Source organism: Sceloporus undulatus, chromosome 1, assembly GCF_019175285.1.
Source record: "Sceloporus undulatus isolate JIND9_A2432 ecotype Alabama chromosome 1, SceUnd_v1.1, whole genome shotgun sequence".
Classification (NCBI taxonomy): domain Eukaryota; kingdom Metazoa; phylum Chordata; class Lepidosauria; order Squamata; family Phrynosomatidae; genus Sceloporus; species Sceloporus undulatus.
The window spans coordinates 239,235,716-239,254,632 of record NC_056522.1 but is presented as its reverse complement, the minus strand read 5'-3'; the positions used below and the strand labels follow the sequence as shown (position 1 = coordinate 239,254,632).

At 39.8% G+C, this 18,917-nt stretch overlaps 1 protein-coding gene across 1 annotated transcript in view; it reads right to left on the bottom strand.

Moving 5' to 3' along the window:
• ADCY5 (adenylate cyclase 5) overlaps nucleotides 1-18,917 on the bottom strand; it is a 326,430-nt gene that overhangs the window by 53,961 nt on the left and 253,552 nt on the right. Inside the window, exons 7-8 of the mRNA XM_042445074.1 lie at nucleotides 16,660-16,801; nucleotides 6,079-6,219 (exon numbers count right to left, since the gene is read on the bottom strand). Coding sequence (XP_042301008.1) covers nucleotides 6,079-6,219; nucleotides 16,660-16,801 — 283 coding nt within the window. The remainder of the gene's footprint in view (nucleotides 1-6,078; nucleotides 6,220-16,659; nucleotides 16,802-18,917) is intronic.

Sequence of the window (18,917 nt, the reverse complement as noted above, 5' to 3'; positions counted from 1 at the left end):
AAAAGTCATCTGGAGCCAGAGGAAATCTGGGATGATGAGAACTGGCCAAATCAGACAGGTGGAGTTTGATATCACCAACCTGGAGCACTAGACATCATGAAAAAAAGAGAAAATGAGGCTTTCCTATTCTAAAAAAGGCTATAAATTGTTGCTGTTATTATTGCTGTTAAATTTACTTATTTCCTGCCTTTCTCACAGTTCAGGACTCAAAGTTACTCATGACAGATTAAAAAACTTATAGTTAAAGGTCAAGAAAATACAAAAGTTAGTAGATTAAATGATTAAAAAAAGAATAGCAATTAAAACAAAAACCATTAAACACACATCATCACAACATATAACAAAATTTTCCAGCACATTGTTTAGGTGAGCTTATAAATCTATCATAAAATGCCTGTTGTAACAGAGAAGTCTTTACTTTCTGCTGAAAGAAAGTAGGGAGGGTCTAACTTTTCTTAGAAGGAAGTTCAAGAGCCTGGGGGCAGCCACTGAGAAGGCCTCCTGCTGTGTTCCCATCAGATGTACCTTTGAGAGACAGAAAGGACTTCCCCAGTAGATCTCAAAGCACAGGCAGGTTCATAAGGGAGAATAGGGCCCTTCAAATAACCTGAGCCATATAGGGTTTTTTTTTTCTTTTCAGATGACACAAATTAGAATATATACATACAGAAAGCACATCAATGCTCAGCAATTCACCCACTGCCCCCCACCTTGCTATGGCCCTAGGCTTGTAGCAAAACACCCAAAGTTGCCAACACTTTTGGCGTTACCTTGGGAACAGCAATTGCTTGTCACTGCAAGATCTTACTATAAAAATATCTTCATGATTACATTCAGAAACATGACTGGTGGGGAGGAGGAACCAAAAAAGAATGGGAAAAAAGAGGAATGGGAACAAAACTCCTCTGTATGTCTCACAGACATGTGCCAAAAATATGATTAAATGTGACTTAGTAAATATTAGTTTGTACTAGATCTACTCTGTTTTGTTTGGACTGAAAATTGAGACCCAAAATGCACAACAGTGACAGATGCTGAGAGCAAAGATTTCCCTAAAGCTATTGGTACACTCTGGCCAGATTCATGCTTGATACGTGATCTCAATATCAATCTAATCCAGATCTCTTCCACTTTGGCCAAGTAATGGAAACAACATAGTTCTTTACTTGCTCCTTGCTGAGACTCCTGAAGGAAAATGAACCTAGGTACAACACACAACCATACAATCAGGAAAACCATGGCAATAAGGGACATTGCTGTAAGAAAGGAGAGTTTTTCATCACTGGCACACATCCACCAGTTGTTGCTTTTTCTTTTCTTTTCTTTTTTAGGAGATGAAGACACTTTCTTCACAGGAACATCCACATTCTGGAAATGCCACTAACATTTTGACTGGAATTAAATCAGAACAAAATTTTGGGGTTTCTCTAAAGAATTAATCCATGAGTTCCAAGGGAACAAAACTTTAAAAGGGATTGTCTCCAAAGCAATCTGTAATGAATTTGGGGTGGTTCTTCAAGTAAAAAATCTTAGGAAAGTTGGATCTCCTAACAATGCAGGGCAAGAACTAAACAAGACATGACAAGCATGTTCTATGAACAGAATGTTCCCTATTTTAAAATAATATGGGAGGGGATTTTTGAGGCCTTGATGCACTGCTGCCTTCCCAATCTTTCATGTTTATAATCTGGCCCCTTTTCCCAGAGGCTTGGTTGCTCCCATGGCAGCCCGGAGTATCTTGGCCCTGCAGCTGCTCCAATCTTCTCCCATGCCATGGCGGTTGCCTGCATGGGCATCCCACTGAGCTACCTGGTGTGTCCACTACTGCTGTGGGTCACTCACGTCTGAGGAGAGAATGAGGTGCCCACTGAGCCACCTGGCGTGTCCACTACTGCTGTGGGTCACTGACTTCTGAGGTGAGAATGAGGTGCCCAGGCTCAATCACATGGCTGGGTGCCTTGTTCTGACTTCAGAACGATTGACCTATGGTGGCAGTGGACAAACCAGGTGGCTCAGTGGAACATTTGTGCAGACTGCTGCCACAGTGCAAGAATGAAGGCCTCTGGGTCCTCCAGGAGAATCCAGAGCAAGTACAGTCAGCCCTCCATATGCACTGACTCCTTTATCCACGGATTCAACCAGCCACAGTTGAATACACACACACACACACACACACACACACACACACACAGAGTGCACCCACGCTATAGGTAGGTGCCACATATGCGACTTCCTGCTTATGCGGAAGCCATGTGATGGCAGAATGAGCATGCACGTTTTTCGGCTTACGCAGATCCCCAACGTAAACCAAGGGACCACTGTGTGTGCATGTGTGTATATTACAAAAAGCAAACCTTGAATTTACCATTTAATATAAGGGGCCCAATTTCTGTACCATTGTATTTAATGGGACTTGAGCATCCACTGATTTTGGTATACACAGATGGTCCTGGAATCAAACCCCAGTGAATACCAAGGGCCTACTCTAGTACCATATATTTTTTTAATCCATTGTAAGGTTATCCCCTGGTTCTGGTACAGTATATACTGTGCACTGCTTGTACAAAATGGAGGGTTGAGATGCGTGTCATCCGAATGGAATGACACCAGTCAGTTGATATCTGCCATGTAGGTACCATATTAGCTATTGCTTTCCTCCATCATTCCAAGCAGCACCTTCAAAGAAGAGGATTAAAACTGGCAAAATGGCACAGAGATAAGCATTAGCACATCTCCTCCAGCACTATGACCCTAATTTGAATTATTAATTCTCCAAGGCCTGAACACACGGTGGCTTCCAGCCATTTTGGAGGTATGGTGTTTAGATGATGCACACTCCCAAAGCACCCGAAAGTTGCATTGCGGCTGCACAAAGCCGGGAAAGGCTGGTCTGATTTATATCAACTCTTGGCCAGCATGGCTTGGGACTGCAGTGGCAAGCTGCTTTGGGAGCGGGCCATGTGGTCATCATGGTCCTGGCCCAATCAGGGCTGGAGCTCTGGCTATTCCTTCCAGGCTGTCTGTTCCGGGCCCATGACTGTTACCAAATCAAAACAGTACAGAGAAAATCAATAGAATCATGCCTCACTTTGATTCTAAAACTAGAAAGATTTCTCAGGAGGATTTTGCACATCTTTGTCACCAAGTATGATTTATTTGATGACATCATGATCAGAGGTTGATTGATTTTTGTTGTTTCTTGATTTTAATGTCAATCACTTTGGGATTTTTTAAAATGAGAAGCTGTATAAAATCTTCGTAAATAAAATAAACAATTAAAATAAGGCTTCTAGCAATCCAAAGGAGATCCTGGAGATACTGCCAAGGTTTTTTTTAAAAAATAATTGTCCATACACTCCTGACAAATAGCCATCCAGCTTCTGTTTGGAAGAATATGCAGAATTCATTGAGAGTCCACTACCTTTCCCTTCAAATTCAAGCAATGAAAAAACAGTGGATTAAAATAGTACATTTAATTACAACAAATTACATGTTAAAATATCAAATAGATTAAGCAGATAAAAATGTTTAAAACACATTTAAACCACTGTACACCAAATTACACATTGTGTAGGCAGTGTGAGTCAAATGCATCTTACTTGCTTCTCAAAGTTTCATAACACCACTACAGACTGACTGCTGTGGCATCCGTACAAGCCAGAGAACTACATGAGCATCCTGGAGCATTCTGACCCTGAAGCTGCCCCAACATCCCCCATTATCTGAGCTCTTTGGAGTGATGGTGAACAACTGTTTACACAGTGTCCAGCTATGCCACATGCTGCCACCACCACAACAACCTCCTCCCTGTGATAATGAGGCACCCACTGTCAGTCACATGGTTGGGCACCTCATACTGACCTCAGAGGGAACGACTTGCACCAGTGGCAGCTGTGCTGGGCAGTACAGCAAACATATTGTAAACAGGTGCCCAGCATCACTTTGGAGGGCTCTGGATATTCTTGGAAGAACTGGAGCAAAAGGTGAGTTTTTAAAATCCATGCTAAAGGTGGTGTTAGGTGGATTCGGTTCTGAATTCGATATATTGTTGTCCAGACAGTTTGCACCAGAATTGTGGACTGGCCCTGTGTCATCTGGACTGATCACCATGAAGACAAGGGGAGGACATATTATTTGGCCCATGATGACACCATCTCTGTGATGCAGAAATACTCATGTCCCACAGAATAAACACTACTTTACAACAGATGGTAAACGCAAAAACATAAAAGACTGACTATCATCACATCTACCTCAAATTCCATGTATGCATAATTATGTAAGAAATGTAGGATGTTGTTTCCTTCTTTCTCTTTCTTTTTTATAACCCCCCCCCTCAGTTTGATATTACAATAAATAATAATGTTTTCTTTCTGAACAAGCAGCTAGACATACCAAACTCTAATTAACAACATAATGTGTAATACCTCTTGGCACATCTATCTTTTGTCTATGACTAGGATATGCAAACACCCTACTAACGCCAATTCAAAGAAACATCTAATTATAATTACATGCCGGTTTGATTAAAATCTCCTAATTGCATCATACTCTGTGAGTTTGCATGATGACCAAAAAGCCAACAGAAATTTCTACATTAACAAAATCTGCAGCTGGACTGATATTATGGTATGCCTGCTTAACAAAAAATGCATATTTAAAAAACGAACATAAAAGCATTCATTTTACAGCCATATTACTAGCTGTAAGCTGCATATTTGTAAATGGTGTAATCACTCATAGCAATATAGCTGCAAAAAACATAGAAGCATTATATGATCAATTCAATTACTTCTCATAGAAATCTTTGCTTTTCCCATTTCATTTTAAACAGAATATTACAAGTAATTTCATCTACAGTCCTAAAGAAACTTTCCTGGAAGTAAATCCCAGTCAATTCACTGGGGGTTTCTTCTGAGATGACATGTATAGGATTGCACTGTGAGTTTCATATAATTCTCTGAAAAAAGATAGTTTCAGAACCATACTCTTAACTTGAATATGAAGTATTCCATAGCTAGCTTAGCTTGTTGTTGTTGTGTGCCTTCAAGTAGTTTCTGACTTATGGCAACCCTAAGGCGAACCTATCACTGGGTTTTCTGGGACTGAGAGTGTGTGACCCACACAAAGTTACCCAGTGAGTTTCCATGGCATTGTAGTCCAATGCTCATATCACTTACACCACGCTGGCTCTCACTGAATCCTTACTTGTGAATATGCTTTACTGAGCAGACAGTTACACCCAAGTAAATGTGTATAAGATTTAAGCTGTTTCTCACCAGAGAATGCAGAAGTTACCTTTTGAAACACAGGTGTCAGACTCCTCAGGGGGGAAAAGTATCATATAGTCAGACCTCCTTATCCACAATATTTTTATCCATGGATTCAAGCATCCATGGCTTGAAAATATTCCAAAAAAAAAAGTATAAATTTCAAATAGCAAACCTCAATTTTCCATTTTATATAAGGGACACCATTTTGCTATGCCATAGATTTTGTTACCCATGGGGGATCCTGGAGCCAAACCCCAGCAGATAACAAGGGCCCACTGTGTTAATATAAAATATTTATATATTATACATACTTTTGGGTTCCTTCATGGATATAATGTTCGAGACTAGAAACTTGAAACTAGAAGTGACATTGCATGCACCCTGGCAAGGAGTACAAGTATAAGAAATGGCTGTGGCCCACATACAGATGCCAAGCCCTGATCCAATAGTAGTATTGTTGTTGGACTTTGTCCCCCTCTCCAAGTGAAACCTACCATTTGTTAGTGAAGAAATTATTTTATTTTATTTTATTATTTATATCCCACTTTTCTCTCAGACTGGGACCCAAGGCAGTTTACAAAAGGAAATCAATTAAAATCTAATACAGTTTTTAAAACTGTTAAAATTGTTACAATGAAACTATTGAGTAGCTCTCATTTGATTTGTACTTTTAGTCATCCCTAACATTTTAACGCCATGGCTACTATAAAAGATGCATAGAAATATGATTTTACAAAGACATACACAATTATATAGGCTTGGCAACAACTGTTAACATGTGCACCATAACACTGAATATCGTTACCATTCTTTTCATCTCCTTGGAAACTTGGTTACTGCCAAGGTGATTGTAAAAGGATCGGTCCACTCCCCAGTGTGGAGGGTTGTGGCCAATGGAATTAGCGCGCTGACGATTCATCTTGGCTATTGTTGCTTTCTCATCTTTCTAGAAAGAAGAAAACAGTAAAAAGATGGTCTTTCAATAAACTTACTGCAGCCATGTTTTACTTTCAGTCCTGCTTCTTAAATCATCTTTATTTCCCCCACCTCTAGATTAACCATTCTCTTTAGGTGCAGACAGCTGTGATGAGTAGTCAGGTGATAATTTCAGTAATATTAAATTGCCTAATGTTCCAGGAGTAAACTAATCTGCATATTTGTTTGCAGAGATCAGCTTTTATTGTTATCTGCTATCTCAGTGTCAGCAATTGAGAATAACTGCTTTTTCCCAGCACAGAAAATAATAATTTGCATGCAGATACACAGGTAAAAACGGTTTTTATTTCCTTTCATTTGGCTATAGGTTTTAATTCCTTTTTATTTTGTTCTTCACAAAACAAACCCATAAGATTGAAGTGACAAGAGACCTAGGTAGGGGAACAGAAGACAGAAAGGGTAAAAGAGATGAAAAAGACATATTAGATTTTTAATTTTTAGAGCATATAAAACTGTATGGTAAAGAAGCCCTCTTAAATTATTTTTCCTTCAATCCCTCCATCCCCCATTAATACTGTTTCAAGTTCTTTTCTGTGTGCAGGATAGAAGAACATCTTGCATGGTAGAAGGACTTCTTGCAACTTTTTGCATGGAAGAAGAACTTCCCCAGGGATTGAAAAGCAATTTGGTGGAGGGAGAGGATGTGCCTTGGAAGGATTTTGAATAGAGGGAATTACAAGCCAAGAAAGAGTTAAGCAGTACTTTTTCTTTGACCCCTACTCCAGACCAAAGCATCATGTAGCTGCTCTTGGTTACAACAGAAGTCAGAATAAACACACACAGAGAAAGCTGTGTGCCACATATTATGTCACCCCTAGTTTGTCTTCAGCAATACAACTGTTGTTTGATACACATAGTTTTTGAGTCAGCTATGGAGTGTAGCTTATTTTACATTCCTAGAAAACAGGTGTTGCCTCAGATTTTTAGCTGTTATCCCTTAAGGTGGAACTAGATATTACGTTTGACATAGGCCAGCTATATGTTGACACAAGACCTGTGGACGAAGAACAACCATGTGTCCTTCCTCTTTTCACAGGATTGAAGCAGTTCTAGCTTGACAACAGATGCAGTTGGCTTATAGGTGTAGACCTCAAGAAACTACAAGCCCCAGGATTCCATAGAATGGTGCCATGGCAGTTAAAATGGTATCAAAGTTGCTATAACAGTGTAGCTGAAAGAGATATTTGCCTACAAATTAAAGGTTAAAGATCTAAATTGCATAAACCAAACTGTACGACTAGCACCATGATGATTTCTTTCCAGAAGGTTTAGATACATTAACATGAGGAAATGTATCTAAACCTTCTGGAAAGAAATCATCATGGGACTAGTTGTACAGTTTGACTATACAATTTATTTTTTTATTTAGAGTATTTATACCTTGCTCTTCAGTCAAAAGAGCTGCTTACATTTTTTAAAAATTAGACAGTTCCCTGCCATCAGGCTTACAATCTAAGCAGACAAGAGACAAAAGAGATCTTTAATCTTTAATTTGCAGGCAGAGATCTCTTTCAACTACACTGTTATAGCAACTTTGATACCATTTTAACTGCCATGGCTCCACTGTATGGAATCCTGGGGCTTGTAGTTTCATGAGATCTTCAGACTTCTCTGCTGATGCCTCAACAAATTACAAATGCCAGGGTAGTCAACTATGACTTTCAGAATGATATTAAAATATTATAATTGTATAGTGTGAAACAAATCCAAGAAGTACAAGCAAACTGGGACAGCAATACCAGATAACCCAAGACTAACAGCTTTGTTGGCTTATCAGCCATAACAAACAGGAAGAAAACAACAACAGACTGGCAAATTATTTTTATCACTATTATTCACCTTTTAGCAGAATGACCTCTCTTTGGACAGAATTTGATGATGCGATGATACAATTAGATAGCCTTCTAATTAGGCTACAAACCTATTCAATTCTTATCTGGGTTTACCCTCATAGAACACAGTAGAACCAAGGTTAGAATAAGTATATAAAGGATTTCTTTACTAGTTACCAGCCTTAGTTTAGGTTCAAACTTCTCATTGCATAAGAAGAGACCTTCTAGGTGGGAATAGGCAAAAAATGTCATGCATTCTGGTTGCAACCTCCCATGTTGCAGGTCCTTCCGATTTCATACAGGTTTTCTCTTCCTCCCAAAGCTACTCTCATTCAATGTGAAGGCTTTCATGGCTGGCAACCATAGTTTTTTGTGGGTTTTTCGGGCTATGTGCCATGTTCTAGAAGAGTTTATTCCTGACGTTTTGCCGGCATCTGTGGCTGGCATCTTCACAGAATGCCTCTTTGAAGATGAGAGGCATTCTCAATCACTTTAATTTTGTTTGACAACAAAACAGCAATTTGATTTTTTTTCAAGCAGCAAAAAAATAAATAAATTGTATGCATTTTTGTACACATTTCTCAAAAAGATATGCATTTTTATGAACAGTTTCCCTAAGGTTTGCATTTGTGCCTGTGATATTTTGGTTGAATGAAGTGTTTTGTGTGCACCTTTCCAAACGTACACACTTTCCATACAAACTGTTTCACATTTTTAGTGGAGACTCGAGGCGGGGTGAGGGGACTGCATCACAAACTTTAGAACAGACACATCAATGTCTAATAGTGTTCTCCTTCTTCTTCTAGTTTAGGAAGTACAGATTGGATCAGTTTGCACTGAAATGTGAACTGAATGCTTTTCTCTCTCATGATAGGGTTCATCTTCTATGATTTTGTGGGGCACAGATAATCTAGGGCAGGGGTTCCCAACCTGGGGGTCGCGACCCCTTTGGGGGTCACCAGGTTGGGAATCCCCCCGCCTCCCCCTCCCCTTCTCCCCGCGGGTGCCGGCGCTGGAGCAGGCATCGCACAGGGAAAATGAGAAGGGGCGGGGCTCCCTTCTTTCCCTTCTCCCTGTGAGTGCCGGCGCTGGCACAGGCACGCGCAAGGAGGAAAGAAATGGAGGCGGGGCCGCCTCCTTCTCTCCCTTCCTTCCCGCGGGTGCAAGCACCCACAGGGAGGAAGGGAATGGAAGTGGGGGTCGCTCCTCCTCTCCCTTCCTTCCCGCGGGTGCAAGCACCCACAGGGAGGAAGGGACGGGGGGCGCTTCCTCCTCTTCTCCCTGGGGCTGCCAGGCAACCGCGGGGAGAAAGGGACGGGACTGCAAGCCCCAGTGGGCTTTGCAACCGGAAGTCCTGCCCCTTTTCCCTTGGCGGCCTCCCTAATTGGTTGGGAGGCCGGGAAAGGGCAGGACATCCGGCCGCAAAGCCCACTTGGGCTTGTACGCGGCTAAAAGTCCCTCCCCTTCCCGGCCTCCCAACTGATCAGGGAGGCCGCGGGCGGGACTTTCGTCCCCAAAGGGGGTCATGGCCCAACAAAGGTTGGGAACCGCTGGTCTAGGGGATTAACAGCCAACTCTGTATGAGGAGAAATACCTCTTATTTACACAGATACAGAGTGGTGATGTCGATCCAAGCCATGCAATCAAACAGATGAAGGATGGATTTGAATTGTTTCATTTCAGCATGGAATGCATTTCAAGCCAATGCACATTTCCCATAGAAAGAGCCACACAGAACTGACAATTTCCATGTTTAAAGTAGGACTACCTATGCATTTATATTTTGTTCATTTTATTCTGAATGTGTGAAAAATATCTGAAATGTTTTTATCTGTAGGTTCAACTTATTATTGGACATGGCTAGGCTCTAAGTAGGGGGAGCATAACTTAAACCCATCATGCCTTCTCTTTTCTGCATCCAAGAAACATTGTTCATGCTATAAAAAAACACCCCTCTAGCTACAATTTCTTTATACGCGAGAAAATGTCAAGAAAATATTGGATAAGGGAGGTTCATCCAAACAGAGGTTCAAATGTTCTAAAAATATATTAATATGAATTCTACTGGTTATATATTTGGATGTGTGTGTTTTTTTCCTTTCCAAAATAGCTACTATGAGTATTTTGCATTTCTAATCTGGCTATTTCTGTCTGACAGAATAAAACTGATTCTGTATCTACTGATTTTAAAAACACATCTTTAAGTATTTAGGTAAAAATATTTTGGAGCCTAAGGCAGAGCAGCAAATGTTGTTATCCAGTAAAAGGCACAGTACCCAAGGCTGGTCAAATTATTTTAGTACATGACTTAAAAAAATTCTTGAAGTGCTTTTGCCACAGGCACCTCCATTTTGGAGGGTGTTTTTCTTCCGTGTGTGTGTGTACGTTTTAAAAACATTATTCTACCATTAATATTTTAATAAAAAATAATGCAACAAACTAATCAACTCACACCTATTCATCATCCAAAGACAATTTGATTGACTCCAAATTTATCCACACACAGAGGAGATCCACTGAAATCAATGGGTTTTAGATATGACAAACATGAGTCCCAATGATTTCAATAATTACACTCTAACCACAACTAAATGTGGAAACAGCTCATTGTCTTTTCTAACACATAGCAAAAAAGGTCAAGAGGGGAATGCAGCCCTAAGCCTCAACCAAATGTTATTCCTTAGCCCTTTCTAATACAGTACAGGTACACCTCAGTTAAAAATGTAGATGCGTTCCTGGGCTTTACTTCTTTAACAGAAACTTTGTTTACAGGGGCAGAAATAACATGGAAAGAGTAGAGATAGGTCCCTGTGCCACAAAAAAGGAAAAAAAGAACAGCAGTTTGACATGTTTCAGCAAACTTTTTATCCAAAGCTATCAATATGCACATGGGAAATAACAGAACTGAGTCAGGTAACCCTTGCATAAGTAAATAAAAATGTTTTTAATATTTTAAAGACTATTTGAAAGCTTCTTCCAAAATGCATGATTTTTTCTTCCTTTCCAGAGCCTCCACTTTTCTTTTGTTTTCCATTTTGATGGCAAAACTTATAGACCTACACTTTTCCAGTATGACAGGGTAATTGGTGAGGCGAGCTAATCTGCTTTCTGCTTTCATTTTGCTCTTCACACATGTTCATTAAATGATTCCGGACGCAGCTTTCCTGTTGTACATAAGCCCCCACAGTTACCGTAGGATCACTTAGAACAGAATCTCCTTCTTTCCCAGATCAAGCTTTATTGCATTGTTTAGTGCAATAAACAATGGCACTGCAACCCAGCTACTGCAACCCAACACTGAAAACCTATCTTTTTCCAGCCTTCCAGTACCAATGCTGCAAGAACAAAACAAAACAAAACAAAGCCCTTTGAACTAGACAAGAAAAACAGGGTGGGTGAGGTGAGGAGGTCTCCCATAAAAACACTTTGTAAAAAGAAGTTTCTTTGTCAGAGGTTTTGTCAAGTGGAGTTTCCTGTAGGTGCTCCTCCATACATAGCAAATTAAGTTCTTACTTTCATACATAGAATTTGGGAAATAACATGTTACAATAATGATGTTATTTGCAACAAGTTATTTTAGAAGATGGTGATGTAATAATGATATTTCTTTCACAGAATAATGTAATCACAAATAACATCTTTTAAAATGTAATCTTTGTTACTTTTTCTCATTCCCTTTTGAGGCAAAATCTCAAGTGTATTTTTGAGAAGATTTTTAAAGGTGATTTTTCTTATCTAGTGCTGAGCAAAAGCGGCTGAGAAAAGAGACAGAAAAACCCATCATCTGTAGCTATGGCAAATAAACTAATAACTATTAAAGCCAATAAGAACCACTTGTGCTGTGTGCCATATTCTGGCTTGTGAACTAATTTGGGTATGCTGTAACTCCCACCAGATAAAATACAAGAAAAGTATGGGAAAAATGTTTGCAGCTGCAACAGGTCAAGCTGCTTACACTAAATAAAGCACACTTTGCAAACTTCCAATGTTGCTGCCAATTATAAAACTTGTTTGCAGAAACCCTTTCAGCTTCAACTGCTGATAAATATGGTCAGAATTCTTTTTTTTTTTTAAAGGATTAGTGGCTTCACAGCATTAAAAAGAGTGGCTTCACAGCATTAAAAAAAGTACAATTGAAAACATTGAAAAAAACAAAACCATACATTAAAAATATTTTTTAAAACTGGTTCAACATCCCAACCTGTCCTTATAGCAATTACTTAAATGCCTGTGTGAACAGGTAAGTCTTCACTTGCCAGCAAAAGGCCATCAAGGAGGGAGCCATTCTTATCTCCCTGGGCAGGGAGTTCCAGAGTCTAGGGGCAGCCACTGAGAAGGTCCTCTCTCGTGTCCCCACCAACTGTGTTAGTGATGGTGTTGGGATGGAGAGAAGGGCTTCTCCAGAGGATCTGAGTCTGGGTTGGTTCATACCAGGAGAAAAGGTCTGCCAAATAGTGTGGACCTGAACCATGTAGGGCTTTGTAGGTAATAACCAGCACCTTGGATGGTGCCCGGAAACAAACTGGCAGCCTATGAAGCTGTTTAAACAGGGTTGTTGTGCGGACTCTGTAATCTGCCCCTGTTAAGAGCCTGGCAGCAGCTCTTTGAACCAGCTGAATTTTCCAATCACTTTTCAAAGGCAGTTCCATGTAGAATCCATTACAGTAGTCCAAATGGGATGTAACCAAGGCATGTACCACCATGGCCAAATCTAGCTTTTCTAGGAACGGGTGCAGTTGGTCTACAAGTTTTATATGTGCGAAAGTACTCTTGGTCACAGCAGAGACCTGGGCCTCCAGGTTCAAAGCTGAGTCCAAGAGTACCCCCAAACTGCGAATCTGTGTCTTCAGGGGGAGTGTGACCCCATCTAACACAGGCTGGATCCCTATTCCCCGATCTGCCTTCCGAATGACCATGACCAGGAGCACCTCTGTCTTGTCTGGATTAAGTTTCAACTTGTTTGCCCTCATCTAGTCCATTACTGAAGACAGGGACTGGTTTAGGACCAGGACAGCCTCCTTGGATTGAGGTGGGAAGGAGTAGTAGAGTTGAGTGTCATCTGCATATTGATGACAATGCGCCCCAAAACTCCGGACAACCTCTCCTAGTGGTTTCATATATATGTTAAACATCATAGATAACACAGGACCCCACAGGTCAATGGCCAGGGGGTTGAACAGCAGTCCCCCAGTACCACCTTCTGAGTTTGCTGCTCCAGAAAGGAACGGAGCCACTGTAGAACAGTACCTCCAAGCCCTGTCTCAGAGAGACAGTCCAGAAGGATACCATGAGTGATTATTATTATTATTATTATTATTATTATTATTAACCTTTATTTATGAAGCGCTGTAAATTTACACAGCGCTGTACATGCAATCTTTTTAGTTAGACGGTTCCCTGCCCTCAGGCTTACAATCTAAAAAGACATGACACAGAAGGAGAAGGGAGTGGTGACGGGAAAGGGTAAGAGGTCCAGCAGTTCCTCTCAACCTCCGAGGCCTGGACCAAGGCAGATGGACTGAAGGGAGGGCTTGGCTTCAAAATGGAAGGTTAATCATTATCCAGGGAAAATACATATTCACAAGTAGGATAATACATATACAGTACATAGCAATACAGGAAATGGATCGATAAACAGCCAACAACAGAACATCAGATAGTAAGCAACAATTATGCGATGCCTGGGAAGGCTTCTCTGAATAGGATGGTTTTCAACTCCGTTTTGAAGCTGGTTAAAGAAGTGATGGCTCTTGCTTGTGGAGGATGATGGTTTCAAAAGCTGCTGAGAGGTCCAGGAGAACCATATATGCTCCTCCCTATATTTTGCCTGACCTAAGATTTGAAATTTCTGCTTTATAGACTCCAGCCCTGAAAGTGTCATCAGCTGTCTTCCACGCATGGCACTAAGGATCAGAAAACCATTTATTGCTGCCTGGAAAAAAAAAAGGGGGGGGCTGTAGCTATGGATACAGAGATACAAAGCAGGGTGCACCATACTTTTCAGTGTTTAAAGTAGTATCTACTTTAAGATTCTTTATAGATCAAAATCAGACCCTTCCTAATTTAATGCTGAAATCTTTATAAAGGTCACAGTGTTCAGACAGTGTGTGTTTTTTTCTTATACAAAAGGAAAAGTTTCTCCAAGAACTCTATAAAACAGTGCAAGGCCCAAGCCAGGAATCTCAGAACACATTCTCAGATTTTTATTTTTATTTTTAAGTTAACTTTCTTTAGACTTGTTCTGTTTCATGTCAAAGATTTATCATGACCCAAGATTAGCCTATTTTAGTTAGGTCTGTTGGGAACTCCTGAATTTGAACAGATAATATGTGGGCAGCTAATTTTCACAGAGCATGCAGATAGTATGGAAAAGTATGGAATAGGCATGAGCAAGAATTTTGTGGCAGCTTATTTCTGACATGAATTCACCAAAAGTTGGGAAATTATTCATATTTAGCATGGAAAGAAAACAGATTAAAACAAATGTGGGAGAAATAGAAACTGACAGATTTGTGCATTCAGAACCCAGGCCTGTAGGTTTAACACTCAGAAATCTGGGTGTGAATCCCTTAGGTATTCAACCAAACTAGCACTTGCCACCTCATTTGTTTGTCTGAGAGGATCCTCATCTTTAATATCTATATAGCCAGCAGGTAGAACACAGTCCACTCCTTGTGGGAAATAGTGATGCATACTGAATCTAATGAGTGCAAATGGAGGGGAAATCCCATTTATGCAATGCTGGAGTTATGGGATTGTAATTTTGAGGGGAGGGGAAAAGAGGAAGGGGGAAACAGTTGCTTGGGAGTAGCAAGCAAGAGGGGGAGAGTGGGAATGAAGGAGACTGACACCACATGATTGCCCAATATTGGGACTGCCATGGACTGTCACTTATTACATCTGTGGAGTAATGGCAATGTGATTGGTTGCTTACTGACAGGTTTTCTCATCAGTGAAAGAATGTCTTCTAACAGCGCTTCAGAGACACAGCAGCAATGGGCTGGAGGTGATGCCGTGTGACACGTATTGCCAAAGGCACTAACACATATATGATAAAGTCCTTAATTTCAGTTTTCAGAACCTGACTTATTTAATCTGGTCTGAAATTAATTAAATCCAAGAGATCATCACTTTAAGATATTCTGCTTTATTATGATCCCACATTTCAATAATCATTCTGTTTGTTTTTCTGGAGTAATTGCTAAAACACCCTTTGGGAAAAATTTCCTGCAATTCTTTGGAGCCACAGTGAAAAATTCTGCCTTAAATACCACCTTCAAAATACATGTTCAGGTACACTACAATTGCTATAACAGGAGGAAAATGAAAATATACTAATATTCAAGTCCAATAGGACACAAATCAGATATAAAATATTTCTGTCTCTCTTTCTCTCAACCTGTGTGTGTGTGTGTGTGTGTGCGTGCGCGCGCGTCCCATAAAAATTATTGCATGGCAAGCTTTGCTCACCATGCATGGTTAATTCCGTATCATGAGTATAAATGAGGAAATAACAGGAACCCAGACATGCCTCACAGGAACCCATTACACAGTCATTTTATGGAGACTATTGGAATAGGATCACATAGACACCTTATTAAGTAAATCATGTTAGCCAGAGCTGCTGAGCACAAAACTTAGGCCTTGGCAGAACTAACATAATTTGACTATGAAGACTCAAAGAAGAGACATAAATCTTTGTTCATTTCATTTTACATGCAATAACAAGTACTATAAATTCAAAAGTTCTTCTCCCTATTGGGTGAAATCACTAGAGTTTTTATGTATTTTTAGGGCTGTCCCCCCTCCCAACACACACACACATTTTATGATTTCTGTGGGGGGAAAAACTCTTTACTCAAAAACATTTTTGCACATGTAGTGTTTATAATCAAAATACTTTACTGTCTTCTGTGCAAAAAAATCAAACCCAAGAATGTCCCCAAGTTCTTTTGCATGAATATTTAACGGAAATGCAGAATATCTCCCAGTAGTTCACCACTGTCTCAACACATCCTTTCTTGCTGAAGAAAAGAAAACCTGTGAGTATTATTTACTTCTCTACACCCCATCCCACCCCAAACAAGCAAAAATACACAGAGACACACAGCCACATGCACAAATCAAAACTCCTGTTTATTGAAGCAAATTAGGCCATAGAGTAACTTCTAGACTCCATCTAGTGACTCATGGTTGTTGATTAGCTCTACCTATGGGTAACCCTTGCTAGTACATAATCTAACTCCTCCAAATATTGGAGCTTGTATATGTTAAATATTTGGGCCACAACTGTCAGAAACCCTCAGCTAGTATTGCCATTGGAGGATTCTGGAAGTTGTAGTTAAGTTTTAAGAACTAAATTAATGTTAAACACACCTCTTTCTGTTGTCTTATAGGATTGATAAGATATAATAATATATATATATATGATATATATTCAATCCTTTGTTTTATATTGTGATGACCTATGGTGATAATCAATTAAAACTGAACTGAACTGAATAATATATGTATAATATATGTAATATAATATATTGTAACATTTAGTTGGCTCTTACCCTTTTTTGGCTGCATCGTACAATGAGGAAGGTCTCTATGCTATGCTCCTTGAGGTAAGCATTGCGTTCCCCACCAAAACCCAGCTCCACTTCATAGTCACCATTGAGATAGTTTAGTGTTGCTTTTGTTATGTGGATTCGCCTTGAATGGAGACAAAAAGTAACCAATCTATAAAATCTATTGCCTACTAAAATAAATCAAATAAGAAATGGAACGTTTGAAAGAGAAATATTGATCAAAATCCTATAAACAATACATTTCTACATAACTATGGTAGTTAAGTATTAATGTAGCAACTCTTGATCTCACACACACACCACCCATGCGAACTTACTAGTCAGCAGCTGCTGGACTGATGGGGACTAATGGCTGACTGACATTCCTACCTCCTCCCAAGAGTGATCTCTAATAAAGGAAGAAGAAACAGGGATGATGTTGCAATTTCCCCTTGTGCCAAAGATCACTCATATGAGGGAGGGAGAGACTATCAGTCTGCTGCTCCTTAATTGGCAGGGGAACAGACTCTGATCTGCTATCCAGTAAAAGAAGACTGAAGGACCTTCACTGTCTCTGCATGTCCCTTAAAATATGGGCAACATAAAGATCATGAATATGAAGCAACTACAAATGCATAACTCTAGATTACAGCCATAATTGCTCTACAGGATTCTGGCCGGTATATAGAGTGATATGATCAGGTTCATATATAATATGAATAGATTCATATAATATTTTCTTCTGAATTTCCCATGCCCACTAACCTCTACATTGAAAGCAGAATTCTTTCAACTATAGTCTGTAACTTTAGTCTGTCCATGAGAGTTCTGCTTTCAATGTAGTGGTTAGGCAGCCTGGATAATTCAAAAGAAAACATTATAGTGACACTCTTTAAGTACTTGTGATTTGATAAGTACTCTTTGGCTGCAAAAGCATGGCTTGTTCAACTGATACAGCATATATTTAGTTACCAATAAATGTCACATGAGCTCATTCATAAAACCAATAGTTCACTGTCACCTCCAGCCTTCTTGCCTAAATACCTCATAACAATTTGGTACTATCAGGTGATGCTCTGCCCATTTTCTAGTTGAGAAATGAAGAATTTAAATGGATTGGTTCTGATACTAATTCCAAGAGAAGCCTTCCTTCACTTGACTTTTCATACTTTCAGGAAAAAGACAGAAGCCTAAATAGCATAAACATTAAATATTACAGTAATTGCTGCTAGTGGGTATGAACGTGACTTCACAAAGGCTTTAGTTGAAATGGTGTGCAGAGGTGAAAACCTTTCAAAAATACATTCACGTCTTACAAAAGACTGTAGAGAATTTTTGGATAAATTTTCTGAAGTGTGTTAATGTGGATGGGAAGGGACGATGTTAATTTAGGATTCATTCAGAGTTATGGCAAGAAACACCAGCTCATCTCGAATTGGCTTTGTGACAAATTTTTCTACCTTTCTAAATATTTCTATACCATTTATATCCAAAAATGTCAAAGTAATCTCATCAAAACATACACAATACACAAACACATGTTCTTTTTGAGGTCTAAGAAACAGATGCCAGGGTTTGAATAACTATGAATAGTGCTATGGCTAATGACACAACTGGACTCAAGCTAAAAGGACATTTAGCTGTTGAGGTGCTTCGAGGTGAAAGGAAAGGCTGAAGCTGAACTCATATTTTTGCTGTGTTTCTATTTTCTTGCTAACTTTTCATGTCCCTTTTCTATGGCTTAAGCAAAAGTAAAGGTTTCCCCTTGACATGAATGCCTAGTCATAACCGATTGGAGAGGGCAGTGCTCATCTCATTACTAAGCTGAAGAGCCAGTGTTGTCCAAAGACAACTCTGTGGTCATGTGGCCAGCATGACTGCATGGGAAGTTGTTACCTTTCCCACTGAAGTGGTACCTATTTTTCTACTTGCATTTGCATGCTTTCCAAATGCTAGGTTGGCAGAACCGGGGACTAGTGACCGGGGTTTACTTCATCATGCAGCACTTGGGCCTCGAACTGCCAACCTTTCGACCTTCCAGTCGTCAGAATTGGTGTCTTAATCACTAAGCCACTGCATTTTATGAATGCCTCAACTGTATTTCAATAAACCCAACTGAAGTTTTAAGTTACTACAATGGTATAAATTTGGAGTCTGAAAGAAAAATTCATTTCGGGGTTGAATTCTTGTTTTGGGGGATAATGCCCTCATTTTGCCCCTCCTCATAGCTATAATCCTGCTTTTGGGGATGAAAAAATGGG